Source organism: Dreissena polymorpha, chromosome 1 (assembly GCF_020536995.1).
Source record: "Dreissena polymorpha isolate Duluth1 chromosome 1, UMN_Dpol_1.0, whole genome shotgun sequence".
Classification (NCBI taxonomy): Eukaryota; Metazoa; Mollusca; class Bivalvia; order Myida; family Dreissenidae; genus Dreissena; species Dreissena polymorpha.
The window spans coordinates 23400245-23428242 of NC_068355.1; the positions used below are offsets into that span (position 1 = coordinate 23400245).

Genomic DNA, 27998 nt, shown 5'->3' on the forward strand with positions numbered 1-27998 from the left:
ACTTACTAGTTCTGGCCAACCTTCATGTCAAGTTTCAAGACTCTAGGTCCAAGCATACCAAAGTTATAACAACTTTAACATTTTTATATAGCTACAGTAGGACATTCAATGAAATAACGAAATTTTGACGAACAAAGTCCCATAACTCTGGAACGACAATTCAGAATTCCGTCAAAAACGAAAGGGGATCAGGGTTTATCAATATTAAGATTGTGTTGAAATTTGAAAAAAATCCATCGAAGGATATTTGACGTAGCGTACGACATTAACAGACATACGGACGGACAGACGGACGGACGGACAGACGGACGCGGGGTATACCATAATACGTCCCGTCATAGACGGGCGTATAAAAAGTAAATATTTTCCCAAATTTGACCTAAAATCTCCCTATCGTACGTTTCTTTTGTTTAAGACAATTTTTAAAGTATATAATATATGTTTCATGAAGATATGCACCTCTAAAATTCATTAATGTTCATCTTGTTGGCTAATAATATTTGCAAAGAAGGAAAAATTTACGTTTGATACTATACAATTTTTAATGTGAAACTGTACAATTTTTAATTTCAGACAATCTAATTTTTAATGTGACACTATGTTAGAGTATACCATGTTTAACATGAGTCAAGCAACTTTAAATGTGAAACTCTACAACTTTAAATGTAAAACATTTTCTAACTTTAAAGTTTAAATGTAAGATTATCAACTGTATGGCATATCATAAGAATCAATAGATATAAGTTTAATACTGTCAGTGTATGAGTACCTGATCACACACATTGTTTTCTATGGATTAGATAGAAATGCAGAAATACAGATGGATGTCTATGGTTAATTCTGTATACGATACTCTATCTTGCTAACAGGGCCTTCATAATTGTACATGTTAATATTGCATATTCTGCTTAAAACTATTCGCTGTAAGTGATATTGATCTATACTACCGTAATTAATCTAAGTTTTAAGAAAGTTTTGAAAAATAAACAAAAATGTTTGTCCAAAAATTTTGATACCAAACATATTCCAAAACTGCAGGTGTCCGAAAATATAGAAACAAAAAATAATGTGGCGAAAATTTAGAGAAACTTAAAATATTGCATGGACAATCAGATAATATAATGCAATATATAAAGCGACCTATGTATCAATGACTAATACAACATGATTGTTTAATACTACGCCAAAGCTATGCTAACTTAACCCTTAACCTAGAATGATATAGAACAAAAAGTAAAAACACTAAACATACTGCTTACTTCATACGATATCAGTTAAAAGGCTGTTCGGTGAAGACATTTTCAATTACAGGTAAACACAGTTATTTACCAATTCACGCAAAATGTAAAAACGGTGCATAATGCATGTGACTTGTGTTGTCCCAGATTAGCATGTGCAGTCTGTACATCTTATCAGTTATGCCATTTTCTGCTTTTATGGAATATTTAGTTTAAAGGTTTATTCACAAAGTGTTGTCTCTGATTTGCCTGAGCAAACTTCACATGCTTTTCTGGGACAACACCATCCAAATGCATTAAGCCCTGTTTGGCCAGAATGAGGCTGAAATGCTACCTGTTGTTGTTGTTAATGTTGCTGCTGCTTTGAATGGGATACAGACAGAGATGGTGCAAGTCCAGATGCCAAAGTCAACAAACCCAAAACCGGGCATGTCAGTAAACAGCTGCTGCTAAATGGCGTCAATCACAGACTGCTCCTCAGGCGTCAGGTTCACATTATTTCACATCAACATATGGAGGTCAGTCACATTTACAGAAACTCACTTAACGCCTGCTCTATCCGCTGTATAATGTACAAATCTTTTCCACTTCAGCAACTCGTCTGGAACAAGTTTGCCATGTCCAGCATTGAATCGTTGCTAAGCAACATCGACGATGGGACAAAAGTCGGACTCATCAAGGCTCTGTGTTTGAAGTGTTGCTGTTGCCAACATTGGAGAAGATGTGGCGTGCTAGGCTGATGCAAGACGTCTTCGTACTAAATTTCTTGAGCGAGTTGTAGTATTTGTTAAAGAAGGAGGTGCGGATTGCCATCGACATTTACTTCAACGATGTTTGTCTTGTTGGCTAATACTGTTTGCTGAAAAGGAAAACTTAACATGTGAGACAAAAAAACTTCAAATGTGAGACTGCATTACTTTTAAAGGGGCAGTCCAACAGATTGGTACATTGACATAATTAAAAAAGTTGTTTCAGATTCACATATTTTCTTTTTTCATGATATTTTTGGAGGAAATAGTAATACTGACAATTAACAATGCTTTTAAATGTCCATTATATGCATCTTTTGACTATTTGAAGACGACTTATAAAGCGTCGTGCGACGCGAAACGGTTGAATAATTTGTTAAGTTCTGTAACAGTTGTTGTAGTTTTATTTTGGGAAACTACGAGGATTGCTTATATAGTTAAATATACATCAGCTCTAAGCATAAACATGGATGGTCGAGTGGTCTAGGCGGGAGACTTTTAACTCCAGGACTCCAGGGGTCAGTTGTTGGAGCCCTGTTGAGGGTTATTTTTTTTTGCCCCACCTATATAGTGGAGGACATATTGTCTTTGCCCTGTCTGTTGGTCTGTCTGTTGGTCTGTTGGTTTGCTCCAACTTTAACATTTGCCATAACTTTTGCAATATTAAAGATATCAACTTCATATTTGGCCTGCATGTGTATCACAGAGAGCTGCACATTTTGAGTTGTAAAAGATCAAGATCAAGGTCATCCTTCAAGGTCAAAGGTCAAATATATGACACTTTTGAAATATTGAAGCTAGCAACTTGATACTTGACATGCATGTGTATCTCATTGAGCTGCACATTTTGAGTGGTGAAAGGTCAAGGTCATCCTTCAAGGTCAAAGGTCATATATATGGGGACATGTTTTTCTTTTTTAAAGTTGTATTCTTGTGTGCTTTTTCTGGAGATATTTGGGTCAAATGTTTAAATTTATCAACATAAAGCATTTAATGACATGCTTCATTCAATACATGCCAAAATCTGTTGGATGACCCCTTTAATATGAGATTGAGCAATACAACTTTAAATGTGACACTACACAACTTAAAATGTGAGACTGTACCCCTTTAAAAGTGAACATATACAACTTTACATTTGAGACTATAACAACTTTAAATGTGTGACTAAACAAATTAAAATGTTACACTGTACACCTTTAAAGGTGAAACTATACAAGTTTAAATGTGAGACTACAATGTTAAATGTGATACTTTTTTCAACTTTAAATGTGAGACTATACAACTGTAAAGCATATCTTATGAAACAAATAGATGTGAGTTGAATACTGTAAGTGGATGTGTACTTGATCATACACGTTTGGCTATGGATTAGACACAGACACAGAAATACAGATGGATGTCTGTGGTGAATTCAGTGTACCACAGTCTATCTTGCTACCTTGCTACAGGGGACTTTTATACTTTTAATAGTCATTATTGCCTATTCTGGTTAAAACTATGCAATCTAAGTGATATTGTAAAGATACAACATGTAGTTATACAGTGTATCTACATTATATGGCATCTTTTTGTAGGACACACCTTAGATTTAAAGTTTCACTTCTAGTGTTGAAATTGTGTGCATTGGGATATAAAAGCAATATAGCGCCATTGTTTCTCGCAAACATCTGGGCTCTGATTTAAACTATAATCAAATCCAATTACAATCCAAAAGCTGTATCGAAAACATTGACTTCACTAAGGTAGAATAGTAATGATTAGCGCTAATTGTTTACAACTGTATTATCCGTGGTGTGTTTTTCAGGGGTATTGCAGGCAAACGGGGGATCTGGATCAAAGACAATAACGCTTTATGATCAACAACTGACTGATTAACATTCTGAATTTTAATAACAAAGAAATAAAACACGTATTAATGTGTGTTTGATTGTTTGTGTTTACCTACATTAACTATTATCTAATGTTTGTGTATCAATTCAATTTTTTTTAATTTATTGACATTATTGTCTGATATACATGTAGTTAAACATTCTGTCATAAATTGCCATAAATTATATTCGATTATAGGATATATATTAATATTAGATAAAAAGGTATGTAAACAGTTATTCAGTCCCACTAATCAGCTTAATTCATAACAATGAACTTGTTAATGGCATACAGTAAGGAAGGGCCAGTAACCACAGTGACCAATAACAAAAAAAAAATTAACCTCATTATAAAAGACTAGTTAATTTACATGTGCTAAACATGGTCTACCTCCTGCAAGTTACTCTAAAGGGTTTTCCCATTGTTTCCACCGCAATTTATCGCGGAAATGTACTACAAACAAACCGGGTATTTACTGACACAATTTTGTTAATTTTGTTTAATCACAAATTAATTAATTGAAGTGCTGATGAAATAGTCATTTTTCTTCAACACACAATTTCGAGCTGACGAAAATAAATGGTTTTCTCAGTTTTATGGGAAATAAACAACATAAAGGATTTTTATAACATCTATATAACATCTATAACTTCAAAATAGTAATAACTTTGTGAAATAAGAATATTAAGCCAGTAATTCTTCTAAAAGACTTAGACATGTGCTAGAACTAGGGGCTAGCTCTGTGAAAAGTGTCCTTTTCTATGGCAAACTGTCAATTGGGAATTTTAGCCAGTAATTATGTTAAAATATAGACGTTTTGAGATTAGAAATGGGAATGAATTATCAGCCCTACTTGTCAAAATAAGTAAAACTGTAAGGTCTCACCTGAGGCTGAAGAAGGCGAGATGACACGCTGGCCTCGCTGATATTGCTGAGGATTTAGTTTGAGTTCTACCTAATGTCGGGTTGAGAGTCAAAGGGCATACTGGAACACACAACAAAACTGCTAGCCTCGCTGATATTGCTGAGGGCAGAGTTTGAGTTCTACCTTATGTCGGGTTGAGAGTCAAAGGGCATACTGGACCAAACAACAAAACTGCTGGCCTCACTGATATTGCTGAGGGCCGAGTTTGAGTTATACCTAATGTCGGGTTGAAAGTCAAATGGCATACTTGACCACACAACAAAACTGCTGTCATTTTTCAACGCTTTATCTAGTGTCTATTCAATGCGAGGCCGTTTTGTCTTGGAGTGTGAAGTGCTCGTAACAAACCCCGATGGGTGCACCTTAAGCACCTTGTTAACGATGATGGGCAGAATTAGCGCCTGAACCATGCCTGATGTATTCATCATGCTATGAGTGTTCATAACAAAGTTTGTTTTGTCAGCAACTGCGTAGAAAGCACGTTCGTTTTGAACATTTTGGACGCATTAGAGGACAAATCAGGATGGTCCATTATGCTTCTACTATTGAAATCAGAAGTAGCCCCCGTGGATAGCTTATGCTTCCAATTTTCACTCTTTAACTGTTTCTTGATTTTCTCCCATTATTCGCTGTTGCTCTGTTAGTCCCACAAAGCATGTAACAAGTTATCCAACTTTTTATTTTTCGGCACTGGAGCTTAACAAACTACTCAGGCTCGAGTGCTTAACGATCGACACGGAGATGGCAGTTGTGAAAACTCAACATGCTCAGACATTCCAGCAGAATGGTATTGTTCAACGAAGCTTTGAGGCAGGAGGTCAAAGGGGTGGAGCTATGGGTCATGGGAGGGGAAGGGTTGTCCTGGACTGAGGCTCCTGGGGTGTCCGACTGGTGCTGTTGCCACGTCAACTCGATAACAATGCTTATGCTCACCTGAAATCAACAGCACCATGGGTGATATGAAGCATTAACAAAAAAGTTCATATAACACTCTATAACAAGCTATGCCTCTTTATTGGATAGGATGTGAAGGTTTTCAATAGATACATTTCATTCTTATCAATTTTTAATCAGGCATTTCATTGGTTCCTTGCCCAAATAAGCATGACAATTTATTCAATCAAACCATTTCGTATTAAAACATTAAAAGTGTTGGTCAATGTTATATTAACCTGCAAATTCATAATAACGATTTCTTTCACAACTTGAAGAGATGTAATTTCGAAAACCAATATGCAGCTCATTAATATTAATTATTGTCGTCTCAGATAAGCATGTCAAGTCCACATAAGATAATTAGGTAGGACACTTTCCGACTAGACTGGATTTTTATAAAAAGGACAATTCCTTTCAACGAAAAATACCTTTGAAGAGGAAAGTGTTGTCCCTATTAGTCTGTGCGCACTGTGCAGACGAATATGGAATAACATTTCAAGTACATGCATTAAGCCCCATTTTCCCACAGCACGGCTCATTTATTTTTATTTGCCAGTTCTGTCCTGCATAACAACACAAACATAATGGAAAATGTAATGTTTTCTAATGGTACTTATTCAATTAATCACTTAGCTTTTAAAATTCCCCAAATGTGTTTTTTTGTAGATATATGTTTCAATAGACAAACATTCAAAAGTAAATCAACAAACGGTGGCAGACATAATTAGAAGGCAACTAAAGGGCGACAACTCACTGCTTGTGCAGATCTACAGTTATATCCCTTGTTAGTGTTAGCTTCATAAACTTAACAGCAACAAGGGCAACAACTAATTGTTGGTGCAGATCAAAAGTTCTCTCCCTTGTTAATGTCAGCTTAATTAATTAAACAGTAACTTCAGGTAAACAACTCACTGCTGTTGCAGATCTTCAGTTCTCTCCCTTGCAAGTGTCAGCTAAAATGTCTTTCATGATGCGATCTTAAGACATGAAACGACCGCATCATCCCCCCACATCACTGGACTGTGATACGGCTGAGCCTTTCGTCAGACAGTCATCTTCTGTGCTGAGCAGTTGCTGTAATTTGGAGGAAACCAATATGAAATATGTTGGCCTTGTCAGCCTTTTGAACTACATGTAGTACGTAAGTAAAAAGCCAGCGAATGTTTTGGGTCAAATTGGCTAAAGTCCCCTTATGACATCAATTAGGAATAATTACTGTAATTACTGTGATTATTAATGACATTTGCAAAATTCTTAGATTTTTTTTTTAATTTGGAAATTATGGGTTGTTTTCATTGCATAAAACTTAATTGCACAAACCCATCAAATTATTATTTTATATGCGTTTTTGCCAATTTGCAGTGTCAGTGCCAATTAGCCCGCAAGCGTATAAGCAAATGCCTTGAACCTGTACTTTGTACAGAAGGAAATAAATGGCTGTCCACATTCACCTGGGAGTAAAATTCTGTTACAAACGTCTTAATGTAAATTTGTGGATTTTTTATTTTGTAAAACAAAGGAATTTGTACTTGATTTTTTGTTATGTTTGTGAATTTAATTTGTGTATCAGTAAATCCATGAAATCAACATTTATTAATGTCCCACAAATAAAAGCGATTTTAAAATTCATATATAACATTTTCTGCAAAAAGTGTTTGTAATGCTTTATTTTATTTATTTTTAATTTATATATATATATGTATATATATATATATATATATATATATATATATATATATATATATATATATATATATATATATATATATCGTTTCTTAGTCTTAGTTTTAATACAATCTAAATATATATTGCTGAATATTATATTTAGTAAAAAATTGCCATTCTACTAATCTGTGAACAAGTCCTAAAACATGAATAGGTTCTCTTCATACATTTTTTATTGTACATGTATTATTGCATTTTTTTCAAATAAATTTCGACTTAAGAACTCGAGCCTTGTTCTGGGAAAATTGGGCTTAATGCATGTGCATATAGTGTCGTCCCATATAAGCCTGTGCTGTCCTCACAGGCTAACCTGAGACGACAATTTCCGCCTAGATTTGATTTTTGTTTAGAAGAAATTTCCTTTAAACAAAAATTCCTCACAAGCAGAAAATATTGTCCCTGAATTAATTTGAATGCATTAAGCCCCCCTCTTCCCAAAACGATGCTTAATTTAAATTCCATTTTGAAATTCTCTGTTACTCAGGTTTGGAAAGCCCCAATCTGAAGAAGGGTTTGCGTTATGGTCATTTTACCTTTTGTGAAATCGTATCAGTATTGTCCAATTCATCTTTATTATTCTTAATAGGAGGTACACAGTCAAATCTTTATTATTATTGGGACATTATTGTGTATTGATTGTAAGGCTTTACAGATCCACAAATTTAACACAAACACACTGACACAAATTCCTCATTTATTTGTCCAAACTGAGCAATCCACGCTTAACTACTGTGTCCACGAAAGTCTTTTCAACCAGAAAATTTCATGCAGACAAATATGAATGGTTTACAGTTTACAAACAATTAAAGAGGATAGTTTACCTTATGTAAATTCATACTGTTCTTTTCTACCTCATCTGTTTTGCATTCTTAATACATAGGAAATAAACAAGCATGCCTTTTCCTTGTATATTTATGGGTAAGTGAAACGGACCCATACGAATAGCGTTTTTATTTTTTTAATAAGTGCCTTATGATTAATATATCTCAATTATATTTCAATTAAATCTAGAAAAGTATATTACTATCATACTATGAATTGATTTTTATAATTTGAAGTATTACAAAGAGTTATATTATATTAGTTTTGCTGAAATCAATGGACTTTTCACACAAAAAATGTCAAAATCCCAAAATTGCATTTTTTTCCCAAAGTGGCCAAGAAAAGGCCTGACAATTGAAACGTCTATTTTACCTTCTGCGTTCTCAGGCCATTCTTGTCCACCACATCCTCATCATTGTTGTCCTGACTCAGCAGCCACTGGAGAAGCAGAATAGATTGATGTATTTATTGTATTTATATTTAGGACTCACATATATTTTTATAAATGTAATGAAAATAAATAACAAATGTTCAACAGCATCAAATACGACAAATTAATAAATCTCACATTTAACAAGGTCTGTTTGTAAAACATGCATGCCCCGATACGGACTGTCAGCTGCGGTGGCAGCCATCATGTGAATATATTTTTTGGCACTGTAACCTTTAACCTAGTGACCTGAAAATCAATAGGGGTCATCTGCAAGTCATGATCAATGTACCTATGAAAATTCATGATCCTAGGCATAAGCTTTCTTGAGTTATCATCTGGAAACCATTTTACTGTGTCAAGTCACCTTGACCTTTGACCAAGTGACCTGAAAGTCAATAGGGGTCATCTGCGAGTCATGATCAATGTACCTATGAAGTTTCATGATCCTAGGCATAAGCGTTCTTGAGTTATCATCCGGACACCATTTTTCTAAGTTCAGTCACCGTGACCTTTGACCTAGTGACCTGAAAATCAATAGGGGTCATCTGCAAGTCATGATTAATGTACCTATTAAGTTTCATGATCCTAGACCTAAGCGTTCTTGAGTAATCATCCGGAAACCATCTGGTGTACGGACGGACATACGGACATATGTGCAAAACAATATACCCCCTCATAAAAAAGTGTTACCTTTCTGTAAATATTGCGAAAAGTATCAATATATACTACTCGAAAGATTACTTAAACAATTTCATATTTTATAAATAAAAGTATTCATCAATTTACATTTGTTACATGGCATGGTATTTATAGAAATGAAAGTCTAAAAATAGCCCTAGTTGCTATGTACAGGTGCATCTATATATAAAATTTTCATGTGAAATGCTTTGTTTTTTTCATGGAAAGTTTACAAGAACTTAAATTTTAGACCATAATGACAAAAATGTTATGCCAACATAACATAATATGCAAAATATCTTATGTTCAAACAAAACCCCTCACAATGTGTAATCAGCTAAGAATATGTGTACATAAATTATTTGTATCTTTAACTACACAAACAATGTTGTATTGTAACATCACACACTACTATGTTCGTATGCTAAACAACACATTGTCATTGAAATACTAATCACTAATTACAACAACTAATACATACATGTACACACTATTCCACTCTGAACACCAGGATGTTGTCACTCCCCATCAGTCCCACAATGATGGAGGATGTGGTGCTGCTGTAGCAGACTGACCATGGGTACAACACTCCATCCTCCTGAGTAGCAAGATTAGCCAGCTTACTCTCTCCCTCCCAGCCCACCTGTTGTACAGTGTGGGACCAGGCTCCACAGACCAGCACCTGGCCTGCAGGGGTCACATGTAGACCATGTGGGCCACGTAGTGCTGGGTCTGTGTATGTAGCCAGGAGTGTGCCATCCCTGGCCAGGGTGAGAAGCTTGTCACTGTAGAGGTTGATGATGTACAGCCTGTCTCCTGTGGGACTCACAGCACACTTGTATACTGCAAAACAGAGTAACATCAAGATATTGAATTACTGTAAATGTTAAATAATCTTATTAAACATACTGCATTGATATTGTAGTACACATGTGTTGTTACATGTATGCATCAAATTGATTAATAATAAATAGTTTTGTGTAGCATGAAGGTTCTGTAAGTTTTTTTTGTGTAAAGGTTTGACATGTTGAAATGGGACTAATGAGTTAGAAATGAAATGTTATGTACAATTACAAACATGGAAAAAATTACACAGATGAAAACAAGTACACAGTTCAATCACAATGTGTATATTATGAATGATACTATATGCACTAATAATAGATTTCCTACACATGTACAAATATGATAACAGTGTACTCACATAAGTGAAATTGACACAGGCAGACATACTGAATAGATGTGCAGTGTTACGACTGTAGTTGTGTTTGTCAAGTGTTTGTAAAAAGAACACTAATGTTTCAAACAACCAATTTGGAACTTTTCCTTTATATTGTTTTTCACTAAACCACTTACAGAAGCAAGTTGTTAAAAAATAATATTTAATTATCGACATACATACGTTTGAATACTTCTTATAATCCAACTAGAACAATTTAAACAGTATCTATTTTATATTATGTATTTTTAATTGAGAAAACATATTATACATGTGCAGTAATTGACAACCACAAAAACATTAAGACCAGTTCAGAAAGTGTCTCTCTCCCAGGAACTCAGTTTCTATTTATAGACATGTCATGTAGTGACACTCAAAATACTGCATTACTCATGTTAATAAATCAATAATAACGAATAATTTTCTTGCTGTTGTAACAATATATTGACACATAATTTTTTTAAAAATTTGAAGTTTCAAAATAATTTTTAATACATATTCCAAATGATATCAGGATGAATCCACCATAATTCTTACCTCTCAATCTATCTGATTGATCCTCATAAAGTCTGCAGACCTGTTTGCCACTCAGTGTGTACTTGAACAGTGCTTCACCAGAGCAGATAAACAGGTCACCCTTGTAGTGCGCAATACCCATACATTCATGTTGTAACCCAAACTTCCTGCCAGAAACTAGCTTGCTCTGTGTGACTGTGATAAACTGGACCTCATGTTTTTTACTATCACCAGACACAGCCACTGCAACCTTTTTGGGTGTGATGAGACACATGTCCTCTACAGGGTCAGTCACACCACAGTGACTAAACACCTGGTACTGCTGGTCCAGCAGCTTGACTTTCTTATTACTGCGGTCTGCAACCAGGACCTTTCCATCTGGGAGGACACAGATGGCTCTGATTTCACAATTGCATGTATCACTTTGTATTCTCACATTGTGGGTAGACTTCCACTGGACAGTGAATACCTTGTCTGGATTCCCCTGCACAGACCTTGTGAACTGCAGTTTTAACCACCAAGGTTTCTCATTATGGTAGTCTCTGAAAGGATCATATTAACATATAAATCAAACAAGAAAAAACATTTGTAAAATGTATGTAAAGTTTTGATCATAGTATCCAGATAAAAAGAGATAAAGAGTTTTTTTGAATGAACTGCCACACATATATGTTAAGTGTTTTAACAACAAGAGGGCCAAGATGGCCCTAGTTCGCTCACCTGAGAGGAGTCGGTTCATTCCATCTTTACCAAATGTCAAACCTGACCTAGATATTGTCCAGACAAACATCCTGGTCAAGTTTCATCATTATTTCATCTGCGAGTCATGATCAATGTACCTATGAAGTTTCATGATCCTAGGCGTAAGCATTCTTGAGTTATCATCCGGAAACCATTTTTCTAAGTTGAGTCACCGTGACCTTGACAGCCATTGTGTGAATACGTTTTTTGGCACTGTGACCTTGACCTTTGACCTAGTGACCTGATAATCAATAGGGGTCATCTGCGAGTCATGATCAATATACCTATGAAGTTTCATGAACCTAGGCATAAGCGTTCTTGAATTATCATCCAGAAACCATTTTTCCATTTCAGGTCACCATGACCTTGACCTTTGACCTAGTGACCTGATAATCATTAGGTGTCATCTGCGAGTCATTAACATTGTACCGAAGAAGTTTCATGATCCTAGACATAAGCGTTCTTGAGTTATCATCTGGAAACAATTTTACTATTTCGGGTCATCGTGACCTTAACCTTTGATCTAGTGAACTGAAAATCAATAGGGGTCATCTAATAGTCATGATCAATGTACCTATGAAGTTTCATGATCCTAAGCCTAAACATTCTTGAGTTATCATCCGGAAACCATTTTACTATTTCGGGTCATCATGACCTTTACCTTTGACCAAGTGACCTGAAAATCAATAGGGGTCATCTACGAGTTATGATCAATGTACCTATGAAGTTTCATGATCCTAGGCCTAAGCGTTCTTGAGTTATCATCCATAAACCATTTTACTATTTCGGGTCATCGTGACCTTGACCTTTAACCTAGTAACCTGAAAATCAATAGGGTTTATCTGCGAGTCATGATCAATATATCTATGAAGTTTCATGATCCTAGGCATAAGCGTTCTTGAGTTATCATCTGGAAACCATTTACGCTTTTGGTAACCGAGACATTGACATTTGACCTAGTGACCTGAAAATCAATAGTGGTCATCTGCGAGTCATGATCAATGTATCTATGAAGTTTCATGATATTAGGCATAAGTGTTCTTGAGTTATCATCGGAAACCATTTTACTATTTCGGGTCATCGTGACCTTGACCTTTGACCTAGTGACCTGAAAATCAATAGAGGTCATCTGCGAGTCATGATCAATGTACCTATGAAGTTTCATCATCCTTGGCATAAGCGCTCCTGAGTTATCGGGAAACCATCTGGTGGACGGACGGACCCAAATGAGCAAAACAATATACCCCTGTTCTTCGAAAGGGGGGGGGGCATAATGAGAAAACTTCCCCCTACCCATCAGCCATGTTATTCAACTAACCGGAACCATTTTTTAACTCAACTCTCGTATCAAGGAAACAAATGTTCTGACCAAATTTCATGAAAATTGGGCCAAAAATGTGACTTCTCCTGTGTTCACATGTTTTCACTATAAACATATAGAGAAAAATGCCCCGCCCACTGAAGGCCATGTTTTTTCACTGATCCCGACCATTTCCAAACTAATCAGAGATATCATTAACGCAAATGTTTTGACCAACTTGTATGATGATTGGGCAAAAATTGTGACTTCTAGAGTGTTTACAAGGTTTCTCTATAGCCAAATAGGGAAAACTGCCACTATATACATATAGAGAAAAATGCCCCGCCCACTGGCGGCCATGTTTTTTCACAGATGTCGACCATTTTTGAACTCGTCCGAGACATCAATTGAACCAATGTTTTTACCAACTTTCATGATGATTGGGCAAAAATTGTGACTTCTAGAGTGTTTACAAGGTTTCTCTATTGCCAAATAAGGAAAACTGCCCCACCCACTGGCGGCCATGTTTTTCAACGGATCGGAACCACGTTTGTAACTAAACCAAGATATCATTCAGACAAACATTTTGACAAAGTTACATGAAGATTGGGCATGAAATGTGACTTCTACAGTGTTTACAAAGTTTTTCTTTTGTTTGACCTAGTGACCTAGTTTTTGACCCTGCACATCCCAGTTTCGAACTCGGCCAAGATTTTATTGGGACAAAGCTTCTGACCAAGTTTCATGAAGATGGGACAAGAAATGTGGCCTCTAGAGTGTTTACAAGCAAATATTAACAGATGGACTGACAGACGGACGGACATACGACGGACAAAGACCGGTCACAAAAGCTCACCTGAGCAATCAGGTGAGCTAAAAATGTGTACCCACCTAAACATACATAGAATTGTAAAAATTAAGCACAAAAATTTTATGTAGTATTATACTATATATGCTAAACCGTATATGCTCAACGAAACAGTCAAATGCTTTGTATTTCACAAGCAATGACATTGTACATGTACAAACCTTTGCAGATGGACTTTACTGATGTACCAAGTTATTCTTAATTTATAACACGTTTTTATAGACATGATATCAATTAAGTAAATGTCAGCAGATAATTGAAAGCCTTACCAGACCATATTCTATCCAGTAAATCTATTATTTTATCAGAACAACAGGTTTCTTGCTCATTAACATGAGTCATGTTTACATGTGGTTTCAGATTTTTTTTTAGTTATTTTGTAATTTAAATTAATACAAATATTTTACACCATTTGAAACCCTAGTGGCATGATTTGAAACAAAAGCTTAAAGTTTAAAGAACCAATTTTGGTTATTCCGGTCCTTGTGGTTTCATAAAAAAAGATGTTATTTTTCTTATAAAGTATATGCTAGTATTACCCATTTGACCCGGGAGCAGGTTTGACCCCAGGGACAGGAATTTAACAAAAGTTGTAGGGGTCCACTATACATATCTTACTATGTTACATACAAAGGATTACTCATCAGGTCTTTATCATTCATAACATATTTTTAAAAGTTATTTAGCTACATAAATCAAGTGGCATCACCCAAGGTGTGCCCCTAGGGTTATGAATTGTTTAAACAAATTTGTAGAATGCACATACTGTTTCTCAGTGGACTCCCTGGAATGCAGGTTGCCTGCTGGATTCCAGCTTGCCCCCACACTGGATGCAGTATATGGTTTGAGGCCCTGAAATAAACTTCTATACATCATTTGGCCTATAATGAACCTATACATCATTTGGCCTATAATGAACCTATACATCATTTGGCCTATAATGAACCTATACATCATTTGGCCTATAATGAACCTATACATCATTTGGCCTATAATGAACATGTCTAAGTATTATTGAGAGGTCAGTACAAGGTGTCAATTTTTCCTGTCATAATAATGCTTTCACTTTGATTTAATATTTCTGTAGTTGCTATGTTAATATGATACTATCTAAGTGTAAGATTTCAATCAAAATCCTTAAAATAAATATTTCATTTAACATACATTTTAATACCTCTGCCTCTGCCTTTTTCTGTTTCTATTTAGGTCACTAAAAACCCTTCAAATCAATGTTGAAACCACCTTTATTTGTATAAATTATATTATTGTAAAAAAAAATAACAATAACCTTTCTATAACCACTGTTATCCCCAATAAAAACAAGAGATGTGTTTGTCAGAAACACAATGCCCCCTTCTGCGCCGCTTTGAAGCCATATATTTGACCTTTGACCTTGAAGGATGACCTTGACCTTCCACCACTCAAAACTTGCAGCTCTATGAGATATACATGCATGCCAAATATCAAGTTGCTATCTTCAATATTGCAAAATGTTTTATAATCACAAAGTAGAGAATGAAATCACCCATAGTAGATGCATAGAGCCTCCATGGGTTTCCAGCAACAAGAGGACTAGTTTACAACACCCAACACATTTAAAGATGAGTAATACACAACTTGTATCTGTGGCAAGGTCAGGTACACTGTACGGAACACAGTTACAAGTTATCTACCTTTCCTTGCATAGCTGGTACTGGGGGAGATTTTACTACATCCTTTGCCATTTTCTCAGGCTAAAAAGGGCAAACAGCAAGCATGCTAACCCTTTAGTTAAGGTTATTCAATGGCATGTGTACCTGTTTCAGCTCCCTTCTTTTCCGCTCTATCTGTTCCTGCTGCTTTCTCAATTTCTCGTCATCTGCTTCTCGCCGCTTCTGTTTTGCTTCCTTCTTCATTTCGTCTGCTTGACGCTTTAGTACCTGGTTCATACAACGAGCCAGCATATACCATCCAGAACAGTGTGCTGATCATAACAATATGACAATCAATTGCAGACTTTTTCTATTATTTTTTAATTCATCAAGTCCATATAAATGACAAAATATTGATACTTCTAATAATATTTTGCCAGAAATATGTTCATCAACAACCTGAACCTTTTTCATAATGTTTGTGTGTGGAAGTTAAGCTCAATTTATCTCACATCTACACTGACTTCAATTAACAACATAAAAAAAACAATAAATGCTGAACCTAGATATTTTTAGCATTTTGTAAAAACTGATCTATATGCCTTAATCTTCTTCTGCTCCTCTTAATACTCACACTGCATACATACTCGCTGCCCCTACCTACCCTTAACCCCCCCCCCCCCCCCCTCTTCCTCCCCTCTGCCTACCTCTGCCTCTCTAGCCTTAATCTTCTTCTGTGCCTCTTCATACTTGAGCTGCATACTCACTCGCTGCTCTTCTAGATGACGTTCTCGGTTGTTCAACTAAGACATGGAAGTACAAACTGTTAAGTTTGCGTAATAAAAGTATAATATACAAATATGGAAGGAACAAATAAACCCTACGGCAGGGTCAACTTTGAACCCAAAGGAATGATTTGAGAACCAACCTATGATCGTACACACCAAATATTGAACACTTGACCCTTGTGGTTTCAAATGAAAAACAATAATTTATATAATTTATACTATAATGTTATTATTATTATTTTGAAAAGCGTAGGGATATTGTGGTTATCTCCGCCGCCGTCTCTCTGTCTGTCTGTCTGTCTGTCCTGGCCACTATCTCCTCCTACACTATTTTCACTACAACCTTGAAACTTACACACATGGTAGCTATGAGCATATGTGCAACCCTGCACTATATGTAATTTTGATCTGACCCCTGGGTCAAAAGTTATGGGGGTTGGGGTGGGGCCGGGTCAGAGATTTTCACTAATTTCTTTAGGTTATTTTACATTAACTTCTTCATTTCTACACCGATTCACTTCAAATTGATACTGAACCTCTCTAATGACAATACGGTCATTCTCAACTATGCATGGCCCCATTACCAACCCTGGGGCGCCCCGCCCACATAGACCACGTCAACCCAAAATTGCCTTTTACTATAATTTCTTCATTTCTACACCGATTCACTTCAAATTGATACTGAACCTCTCTTATGACAATATGGTCAATCTCAACTATGCATGGCCCCATTACCAACCCTGGGGCGCCCCACCCACATAGACCACACCCATCCAAAATTGCCTTTTACTTTAATTTTTTCATTTCTTCACCGATTCACTTCAAATTGATACTGAACCTCTCTTAAGACAATACAGTCAATCTAAACTATGCATGGCCCCATTACCAACCCTTGTTGCTTCGCAGCATCGTCAAAAAGTATATATTTTTCCCAAATGGGAGCTAAAAAATCCCAATGGAATGTCTCCTTTTTTTTTTAAATCTCAATATTTTGTTCATCTCCCATCCATATAAGGTCAACCTTAATTAATATAATACTGCGCACACTTGAACCCTCATTTTTGAAGCATTTTTTAGCAAAACAACAACAACACTAATTTTCCCAATTTTAGTCAAAACGCCGCAAAATTATCTCAATCCAAAGGGACCCGGGCCCATTCCCAAAACGTTGAAAAAAACACTGAATCAAGTATGAAGTTTTGAAAAGTAGCAAAAATTCTGTTCTATACAACTTTTTCCCTGTTTATATTCCCATGCAAAATGCTTTGAAAATGTAATGTACACCAAAATACCTTTTAAGAGATATCTCGTTAATTTAAAACGAATATTGAATATTGTTGCAAGAGGAAACATATGTTCCATGCATTTAATTGCAGAAGAATAATTATTATTTCATTAATATTGTAATATGAAGGCGATATTACTGATAAAGCATAGGAACAATACCATTTAAACTTAGTATATGACGAAAGATGCTTTCGAGACATTACATAATGGAAGAACACAATTTGTCAGGTCGCAAAATTATGCAAAATTTACCTGAATAACATTCCAGCCACACTGGATTCACTACCATTGTTTTTAATACAACTCAGAAAGACATTAAGGATTGAAAACTTACTTATTGCCATAAGGAATTGCATTTATAATCTGTAAGTCCTCCATGATTTTGAATTAGTTTTGCTTTCGGAGCTCATTGTAGCTTGAAAATATATAAAGTTGTTATTTATGTACATATGCTCAGATATTGAACCTTACTGTTGTGGTTACACTGCACAATTGTTTTTGTCGAAAAAGGGAGCTAAATATATAAGGGGCCGAGTGCTTTAAGTAAACTGCAATATTATATTTTTAAAGATTAAAACATTTGCACCAAAACTAAGCATACAACTTCAAAATGGCGTCCACAATTGTCGAAATTTTTGATTCTCATATAAGGCAGAGTTTTTCCTGGTTTCTGATTGGCTGAATCTCGACCTTTTTCAGTATTGGCCGTGTTTTTCCATATTGGCCGCCTTTTTCTCGTATAAGGCGAGTTTTGAGTTTTATTGGCGAGGGTCAACTTGTATGGGGCAATCAAATTGAACAACTTCTCGTCTAATATTATAAAGTTACTTAATAAAAGTCCATATAAAGCTTGTGACCCTTGAAAAGTTTTGACCCCCAGGGGCATGATTTGAACAAACTTGGTAGAGAACAACTACACGATGTCACATGTCAAATACCAAACCTATCACCCTTGGTGTTTCAGAGAAGAACATTTAAAGTTATTTTCTTGAAAAATCTAAGACAATCTGGTGACCCCTGGAGCGGGGTCAGTTTTGACCCAAGAAACATGATTTAAACAAACTTAATATAGGACCACAAGAAAAATTACACCCCAAATATTGAGCCCCTGACCCTTGTGGTTTTCTAGACTTTCAAAGTTTTCTTTTCTTTTTTTTATTTTTCAAGCTCCACTGAACTTCTTATTCATCAAATTGGAATAATTTGAACATATTTGATAGAGCGTCACTTCTTCTGCGCCTGCCCATATTCACACTGCATACACACTTACTGCCTATACCTATCCTGTACCACCTTCCTCCTTCTGCCTACCTCCTCCTCTCTAGCCTTAATCTTCTTCTTCTCCTCCTCATACTCAAGCTGCATTCGCACTCGCTGCTCCTCCAGACGACGGTTCTCTTGCTCTTTCTCATTCCTAACCTGTTCAACCTCCAACTGCTGCAGACGACGCTCTAGGTTGCTCACCTAAGTCATGTACATAAAAACTGTTGTCTGCAGGCTTTATGATATTAGCATAAAAACTGTTATGTGCAGACTTTATGATATTAGCATAAAAACTGTTATGTGCAGACTTCATAATATTAGCATAAAAACTGTTATGTGCAGACTTTATGATGTTAGCGCAAAAACTGCTATGTGCAGACTTTATGATGTTGACCTAAAAACTGTTATGTGCAGACTTTATGATATTAGCAGAAAAATGTTATGTGCAGACTTTATGATATTAGCATAAAAACTGTTATGTGCAGACTTTATGATGTTTGCCTAAAAACTATTATGTGCAGACTTTATGGTGTTTGCTTAAAAACTGTTATGTGCTGACTTTATGATGTTTGCATAAAAACTGTTGTCTGCAGGCTTTATGATTTTGGCCTAAAAACTGGATGTGCAGACTTTGTTTGCCTGAAAAATGTTATGTGCAGGCTTTATGATATTACCAGAAAAACTGATATGTGCAGAATGTATGATGTTTGCCTAAAAACTGTTATCTGCAGTCTTTATGGTGTTGGCCTAAAAACTGTTATGTGCAAGATGTATAATGTTTGCTTAAAAACTGTTATGTGCAGGCTTTATGATGTTGGCCTAAAAACTGTTATGTGCAGACTTAATGATGTTAGCGTAAAAACTGTTATTTGCAGACTTAATGATGTTTGCCAAAAAAGTGTTATCTGCAGGCTTTATCATAATTAGCATAAAAACTGTTTATGTGCAGACTTGATGATGTTAGCCTAAAAACTGTTATGTGCAGGCTTTATGATATTAGCATAGAAACTGTTATGTGCAGACTTTATGATGTTGGCCTTGAAACTGTTATGTGCAGACTTAATGATGTTTGAGTAAAAACTATTATGTGCAGACTTAATGATGTTAGCGTCATAACTGGTATGTGCAGACTTAATGAAGTTGACCTTAAAACTGGTAAGTGCAGACTTTATGATGTTGGCCTAAAAACTGTTATGTGCAGACTTAATGATGTAAGCGTATAAACTGTTAAGGGCAGACTTTATGATGTTAGCTTAAAAAACTGTAATGTGCAGACTTAATGATGTTGGTCTAAAAACTGTTATGTGCAGACTTAATGATGTTGGCCTAAAAACTGTTATGTGCAGACTTTATGATGTTTGCTTTAAAACTGTAATGTGCAGACTTAATAATGTTTGTGTTATAACACTTTAAATTTTAAGTTTAAAATACAAATAAATAAAACAAGAAAACCCTAAGGCAAGCCCAATTTTGAACTCAATGGAATGATTTGATGACCAACCTATAAGGGTTACACACCAAATATTGAACACCTGACCATTGCGGTTTCAGAGATTTTTTTTGTAATTTACGATATAAGTCTACATAAATCTTGTGACCATTCGATGCGGCCAGTTATGAGTCCAGGGGAATGAGTTGAACATCCTTGGTAGCTAGAACAACTATACAATGTTATATGCCAAATACACAAGCTCTTGCCATTTGACTTTTTGAGAAAAGGATTTTAAAAGTTATTTACCCCTTTGAAATGTAACCCCTGGGGATAGCCAGTTTTGATCCCAAAAACAGTATTTGAACACACTTAATTTAGGACCACCATACAAAGTCAGACATCAAATATTAAATCACTGACCCTTATAAGATTGTCAAAGTATTGTTTTTCTAAATATTCTTTTGCACCTTTGAGCTCAATTTCCAAAATAATTTGAACAAATTGCAAAGAGATTCAACCAAGGATGATTCCTGTGAAGTTTGGTATAGATCTGCAGAGCAGTTAAGGAGAGGCGTTGCGTTGAAAAAAGTTAATGGGTGCAGACTGACGAATAACAGAGTCCTTAAATCTCTCAGTGCGGGAACCGAATTTTGAAGGCCTTTGCAAACAGTTTGAATCCAGATGAGACGCCACAGAACAGGGCGTCTCATCAGGATCCAAACTGTTTGCTATTCTGATAATATTCTTTGAAAGAAAATCGAAGAAAATGCTAATTTTAGAAATTCAGCAGACGACATTTTAGCAGACGACAAATTTCCCAGCATGCAAAGGGTTAAATCTCCTTATCAGCAGTATATGTGCTTACATGAGCTTTAAATAAACAGATTAAGATAAATAAAAGTACAACTTAAATTGAATTTATTCAACAAGTCAGAAAATGAAAAGTTTTATACCTGATTTCGAAGCTCGTCTTTCTTTAATAATTCTGACTGGTCTTTCTCAGCATCCGTCTGCAATAACAATCTTATGGGCTTAACTTCATTCTACAAAGCTTGCCCAGTATATGTGTAACCTTTTATAGCGTATGTGTATTAAATTTACTGCAGTTATGGATATATTTTGTTCACAAAATTTTGAAATGCACTTTCTATAAATATTATTAGTATGCAATATTCTAGTTGATTTGTGGGTAATTTTCATAAAATGTTACACCACAATTTTTTTATATACTATTTTATAAATATATGACCATGAATCATAGGAAATAAAATATCAAACTTTGGTCGTTATATTTGTTGTCAAATTTTGTTTTTCTGTTAACATCAAAATAATCGATTATGTTGATTGTGTCCAACCGCCATATTGAAAATAATGGTTCTTCTTAAGATGTGGATTCTGAATGGATGTCCCAATTTCCAGATTTGCATGCTATAAATAGCCTTTAAAGTTTAAACTGACATTGAAGGTGAGAGGTTAATTTCTTGCGAAAAACAGATTTCAACAGACGATGTTGCATGGAAATACTCATAAATAAACTATTTTTTGTTACTTTAAAACACTATATGGACAACAAATTAAGGAGGCAATATTTGATAAGAACGTATGGAGTTATGATGTATCACAAAATTCACCTGATTTTGTCACATTTTTTATCAGCAAAACGATGGTGACTGTGTCAAAACTTCTTTCTGTAACGAACTTCATCATATGCAAACGTTCTATCTATCAAGGGATTTCACACAATCTCTATACCCACAACTCAAAAAGAACGCACGACTAAACAATAACTTACCATATCATTTATCTTTACAAATAATTGCCATCGTACATGTACATATTGTCATGGTTACTTTCGTTTCACTACTGTACTTTAACGTGTATTACGCACAGTGTGGTAACCCCTAATTTCAATATTATACAACACTGCTTATGAGTGAAAAATTCATTTTGCAAGCGTATTTATTCATAATAAACACCATGTTTTTTTCCAGAATACTTCACCCTATTATCTTGCTGGTTGAAAGGGCTGTTGTTGACATACCAAACAGCGGGTAACTGTAGGTGTGAATGAGGTTGAAGCAGTTTGTATAGCAATAAAACTATTTGAATAGATATGAAAAACATGTTTTCATTTGAGTTTCACTTTGTAATAGACAACACTTGTGGAGTAATTTGAGACGGAAAGTGACACTTGAGAATATGAAATTAATGATCACATTGATTAGCGTGTGAAAATATTGAAGGTTGAATAGTGTTGGGTTAGAATCTGCACAGCAATCAAAGTATTATTAAAATCCCCATAAAAGCGGGGTTGTTAATCTGTTCACGCAATGGTTTTTAAAGTAAAATACCCTGATCAGCAGGGATCATATTTTCCAGCAACATCAATCTGTCTCGATTTAAATGTGGAAAAAGTGTCCGAAAATTTTTATCCGAAATTATGACAAGTTACGTTAAAATATATACCATTGATTTTGCCATTCATGAAGAGGGTATAATAATGTTCAAGTTAAATTGCCTTAAGCATTTTTTTAAACGGAACTTCTCAATTGGTTTTATCATTAGCTTTTTCATTGTTGTTTCGGTAACTGTTTTATCTGACTTTTCATCGTTGTCAATATTATTAATCTGTGTAAGTCTATACTGATGTTTTAAATCGTTGTCGACTCGATACTAGCTTACAAACATGCACTGAACCAAACAAATGTCTGTGCGTAGGTTGGCTACTGGCAATAATAAAACCAAATAGTTGAAAAACAATTTGTGTACGTTATAGTTTGTTGTCCAATAAACCACGGCCCAAAGTTAAGATGCGTAAGGATTAAATCACGAGTGCGAAGCACAAGTGATTAGAAACCACGCATCTTAACTTCCGGTCGTGGGTTATTCAACAACAAACAATAAAGTATACAAATTATTCCGATTCTAATACGATTTTTACTAATACAATGTATATTATTTTTCTTGTGTACTATTTTATGTGAAGTTCCGCCCATAAAAATAACTTTCGGCTGTTCTGTCAATTAAAACCGCAACTTTCATTCATTTATTGCCGGATTATTACGCTGGTGGAAAATGTATCGGCATGTTTAGTTTAGTTACAGCGCATGCTTTCAGGGTATAAGGTCCGCCCACAATTATTGCAGAATATCCAATTTTCTTCTTTGTTTATATGAAAGTTTACTGACTGTATCATGCATGAAATTTCCATGAGGATAACATCGAGGTTTTAATCTCCGAAGTAACTGTCAACGATTTTATCGTGGACGAGCACACATTACAGACCGATTAGTGTGCTAGGTATAAGCCAGTGAAATTATTGATTGATATTGACACCGGGTTATTCACGCTTGACTAATACACAACCGCGTTTGTTGTTTGGGGTCATACGCTGATACTAGTCGGCTGACGAGCAATATACTGGTCCTGAACGGTTTAGAGACTGCAGTGAATGGTTTATCACACCTTCGAGATAAGAATGAAATTAGGGTATGCTAGCATGTGCACTGCGTAATCTATTTCATGACATGGGAATTTTAGCAAACAGAATCGGACCGACTCTTTGGGATTTTCAATCGGTCTTTCATGACCCCAATCGGTCTAGGACCGACAAAACCGAAAAAAATATGATCCCTGCTGATCAGTAAGTGTTATTTTATAAATTGTAATTTTAAGAGTGACGATTATGGAGATTTCTTTTGTCTGGATGCTTAAGACATCAAATAGGGACCACTGTGACGAAATACACATAAACTTACTGAAAAAAACTACCCTTTACAGGAACTTGAATATTCTCGAGAGAATTTTCAAAAAATGTGTCAACTGTACAGTGCCACATAACCTATGCTCATGATCATAAAAAGGCTTCATGTTTTGAATATGAAGTAACAGTTATCCATTAAGTGACACTGGTCAACGTTTTAGTCACAAGATCAACTGATTTCAAGTCCACTTTGCAAGTTTTCTTTATAAGATATCTTTAATTCCTCCATTTTGGCATAGGGAGGTCACACACAAGGAGGTCAGCAAAAAAGCTGGATGGACAATGTGAAAGGGTGGACGTCCCTACCATGGATCAGCTACTCCCAGAAGCCCACAACAGATCTTCCTAGCTGAGGAGCTCTGTGTGGTTGTGGCTCATTTCCTCCCAAAGGATTAGGGAATGATGATGCTGATTTATGTGCAATAGATCTTTTGAATCATTGACACCTTTAACATTTAAACTAGTTTATTAAACAAGAGCTGTTTGTAAAACATGCATGCCCCCCATATGGGCTGTCAGTTGTAGTGGCAGCCATTGTGTGAATACTTTTTTGTCACTGTGACCTTGACCTTTGACCTTGTGACCTGAAAATCAATAGGGGTCATCTGCCAGTTATGATCAATGTACCTATGAAGTTTCATGATCCTGGGCATAAGCTTTCTTGAGTTATCATCCGGAAACCATTTATTGTGTGGAGTCACTGTGACCTTGACCTTTTGACCTAGTGACCTGAAAATCAATAGGGGTCATCTGCGAGTCATCATCCATGTACCTATGAAGTTTCATGATCCTAGGCGTAAGATTTCTTGAATTATCATCCGGAAACCATTTTACTGTGTCCAGTCACCGTGACCTTGACCTTTGACCAAGTGACCTGAAAATCTATAGGGGTCATCTGCGAGTCATGATCAATGTTCCTATGAAGTTTTATGATCCTAGGCGTAAGCATTCTTGAGTTATCATCCGGAAACCATTTTCCTGTTTCGAGTCACTGTGACCTTGACCTTTGACCTAGTGACCTGAAAATCAATAGAGTTCATCTGCCAGTCATGATCAATGTACCTATGAAGTTTCATGATCCTAGGCGTAAGCGTTCTCGAGTTATTATCCTGAAACCATTTTTCTGTGTTGAGTCACCGTGACCTTGACCTTTGACCTAGAGACTTGAAAATCAATAGGGGTCATCTGCAAGTCATGATCAATGTACCTATGAAACTTCATGATCCTAGGCGTTAGCGTTCTTGAGTTATCATCCGGAAACTATTTTACTGGTTCGAGTCATCATGACCTTGACCTTTGACCTAGTGACCTGAAAATCAATAGGGGTCATCTGCGAGTCATGATCAATGTACCTATGAAGTTTCATGATCCTAGGCGTAAGCGTTCTTGAGTTATCATCCGGAAACCATTCGGTGGACCGACCGACAGACGGACCGACGTGCAAATAATATACCCCCTCTTCTTCGGGGGGGATATTATAGGAATTAAACATTGAACATTTAAAGGAATATATATAGTGTTACAGTATACTTGAAAATTAAATTAAATTTCAAAACAAATTTTCATTTTTTTCGTTCCAATGCCCTTGTAGACTTCCAGGATGATATTTCTTCGCTTTTTACTCGACAAATATCAGGCAATTAATATTCCTGTTATATTAAAAACTCTAATCATTAGACCAGCAATATGGTTTCTTCAGTTGATGGTCAAGCTTTGTCAATGGGAAAATGTATGGAATATCAGTTAAATGAAACATTGGTGAAATGATGTCATATTCTTAAAACTGCCATTTGTAGCATTCTAAGGTACACACCTATTATCAAACAATACCACTGCAAACTTGATTATGTTAGTCCCAGTTTAGACCACTCAATATCTTAAATAATCTATATTGCTTAACTAGTCACCAGTGGGTTAGAACAAATGCATCAGCTGCATAAAATTCTCACAGTAAACAAGCAAAACACTTCAATTGTGCAATTATCAGTCATGTTTTAAACCGCTTTCCTTGGGCAGCAAACAAAAGATCCCTAAACACAATAATGAACTGAACGGGGATTTCATAACTGGCATGAGAATACATATTTTGAACAAAATCTGAACCCTAACACATTCCCCTTGTAAATCTTAAATTTTTTTAAACTAAACTTACAAAGTTCAACAACTTATCATAAGATTTATACAAAATCAGGGCTCAACATTAACGGTAGTCCAACTGTCCGGGACAACCAAATTGTTGGTCTGGACAAGTTAATAAAGAATTTGCTAGTCCGAAGGGACAAGTGCTCCTTAGAATTTAATTACTTAGAAAAAATGCCTTTAAATCCGTTATTTCTGTGGAGTTACCACAAAACTTTTTTGTTTTATGTTGTTCACCTTTAAACGACAAAGCCCCCAAGATATTCCGATAGTTCCATGTGATACTACACCGTACTGTTCACAAGGGAAGCAACCCTGAACATTTGTCTTTGCCAAGATAACAAGAATATTCTCCCTTGTAAAGAATATGCATTTTACCACACTGGTACACACCGATCTTACAGACAATTACCTGTACATATACATCACTTGAACATTTTCTGCTTTATGGTGGCAAAACACAAGTTTTTGTTGGGTATTATGGCTTTGTATAATGTTTAAAAATCAATATTCCTTAGTTTTCCTGTTATTCTAGTCAGTTCTTTTTCAATTGAAATTGCCTACAATTATTTTAACATGTATTTTTGAACGATTAAAGTCTTTATGATTTGAGCATTTTGTATTATGTCATTATTTTGCAAAGTACTGAGCAGAATAAAATATAATGGTCAGGACAAGTTGCTTTTTGATCAGGACAAGTGAAATTTTGGTCAACTTGACCGACCGTACAAGTGGCTTCAAAAGTTAATGTCGAGCCCTGAAAATAACAAGAAAATCTTCTGAAAACATGAAGATTCTTATGCCTGACTCTTAGCATTAAATGGTGATTGCAAGGAACTCCACCAAAAACATTTACATGATAAATGAGCCCTGTTCTTGGAAAACTGGGCTTAAAGTGCAGTCACATATTTGTCTGTGCAGTCTGCACAGGCTAATCAGATACAACATTTTCCGATTGCACAGATTTTTCATTAAAAGAAATCTCTTCTAAATGACTATCTAGTCTAGACATAAAGTGTCAATCCTGATAAGCCTATGCATTGTTCACGCTAATATAGGGACGACACTTTACACAAATGCATTAAGCCCAGTTTTGCCAGAACACGTCTTTTTTATCATAAACTCAGTTGAGTACATGAGAAGTAGACGTACAGGGTTATACGGCTGAGTCTGCTGGGGTACCCTCACATCACTGGACGACTGGTATGGTTGCTGCCCCGGATTGCCGTAGCTACTGTTTGGAATACGAGCCCCAAAGGGGTCCCCAGTGGGGCGGGGCTGAGAAGGCATGACCTGAGATGGCTGAGTGGCAGCATGCTGTAACAGGTCACATGACACAGGCGGGAGTTAGTAGATGCATTCAGGCTTTTCAGAGCTTCCAATCTCTCCCTGGTCAACATCCAGGCACTGCATTTTTTTTAATGTACACCTTTTATATATTTTAATATGGATAATCCATGTTTTGGAAACTGGTCTTAGAACATTTAATGTTTCCTTTATAAATGAGGACTTAAAAAAAAAAACTCAGCCATGCTCTGGGAAAACAGGTCTTAATGCATGTGTGTAAAGTGTTGTCCAAGATAAGCCTGTGCAGTCAGCTGCAGACTTCACAGGCTAATCTGGGACAACACTTGATGCACATGCATTAAAAACAGTTTTCACAGAGCGAGGCT

At 35.8% G+C, this 27998-nt stretch overlaps 1 protein-coding gene and 1 long non-coding RNA gene across 3 annotated transcripts in view; one reads left to right on the plus strand and one right to left on the minus strand.

The window, feature by feature from the left end:
- Window positions 1-1014: 1014 nt before the first annotated feature.
- On the plus strand, window positions 1015-3910 carry LOC127874399 (uncharacterized). 2 transcript variants are annotated; one of them, XR_008046863.1, is made up of 2 exons: window positions 1015-2140; window positions 3795-3910. It is a non-coding gene; the product is annotated as an uncharacterized LOC127874399 (long non-coding RNA). The 2 variants fall into 2 exon arrangements; XR_008046860.1 differs by having other exon boundaries at window positions 1015-2118.
- A 6883-nt stretch (window positions 3911-10793) lies between these two features.
- LOC127844646 (mediator of RNA polymerase II transcription subunit 12-like) overlaps window positions 10794-27998 on the minus strand; it is a 28988-nt gene continuing 11783 nt past the window's right edge. The window contains exons 5-12 of the mRNA XM_052375425.1: window positions 27478-27642; window positions 21377-21433; window positions 19040-19192; window positions 16361-16456; window positions 15819-15941; window positions 14789-14874; window positions 11135-11655; window positions 10794-10804 (exon numbers count right to left, since the gene is read on the minus strand). Of these exons, the coding sequence (XP_052231385.1) occupies window positions 10794-10804; window positions 11135-11655; window positions 14789-14874; window positions 15819-15941; window positions 16361-16456; window positions 19040-19192; window positions 21377-21433; window positions 27478-27642 (1212 nt within the window). The remainder of the gene's footprint in view (window positions 10805-11134; window positions 11656-14788; window positions 14875-15818; window positions 15942-16360; window positions 16457-19039; window positions 19193-21376; window positions 21434-27477; window positions 27643-27998) is intronic.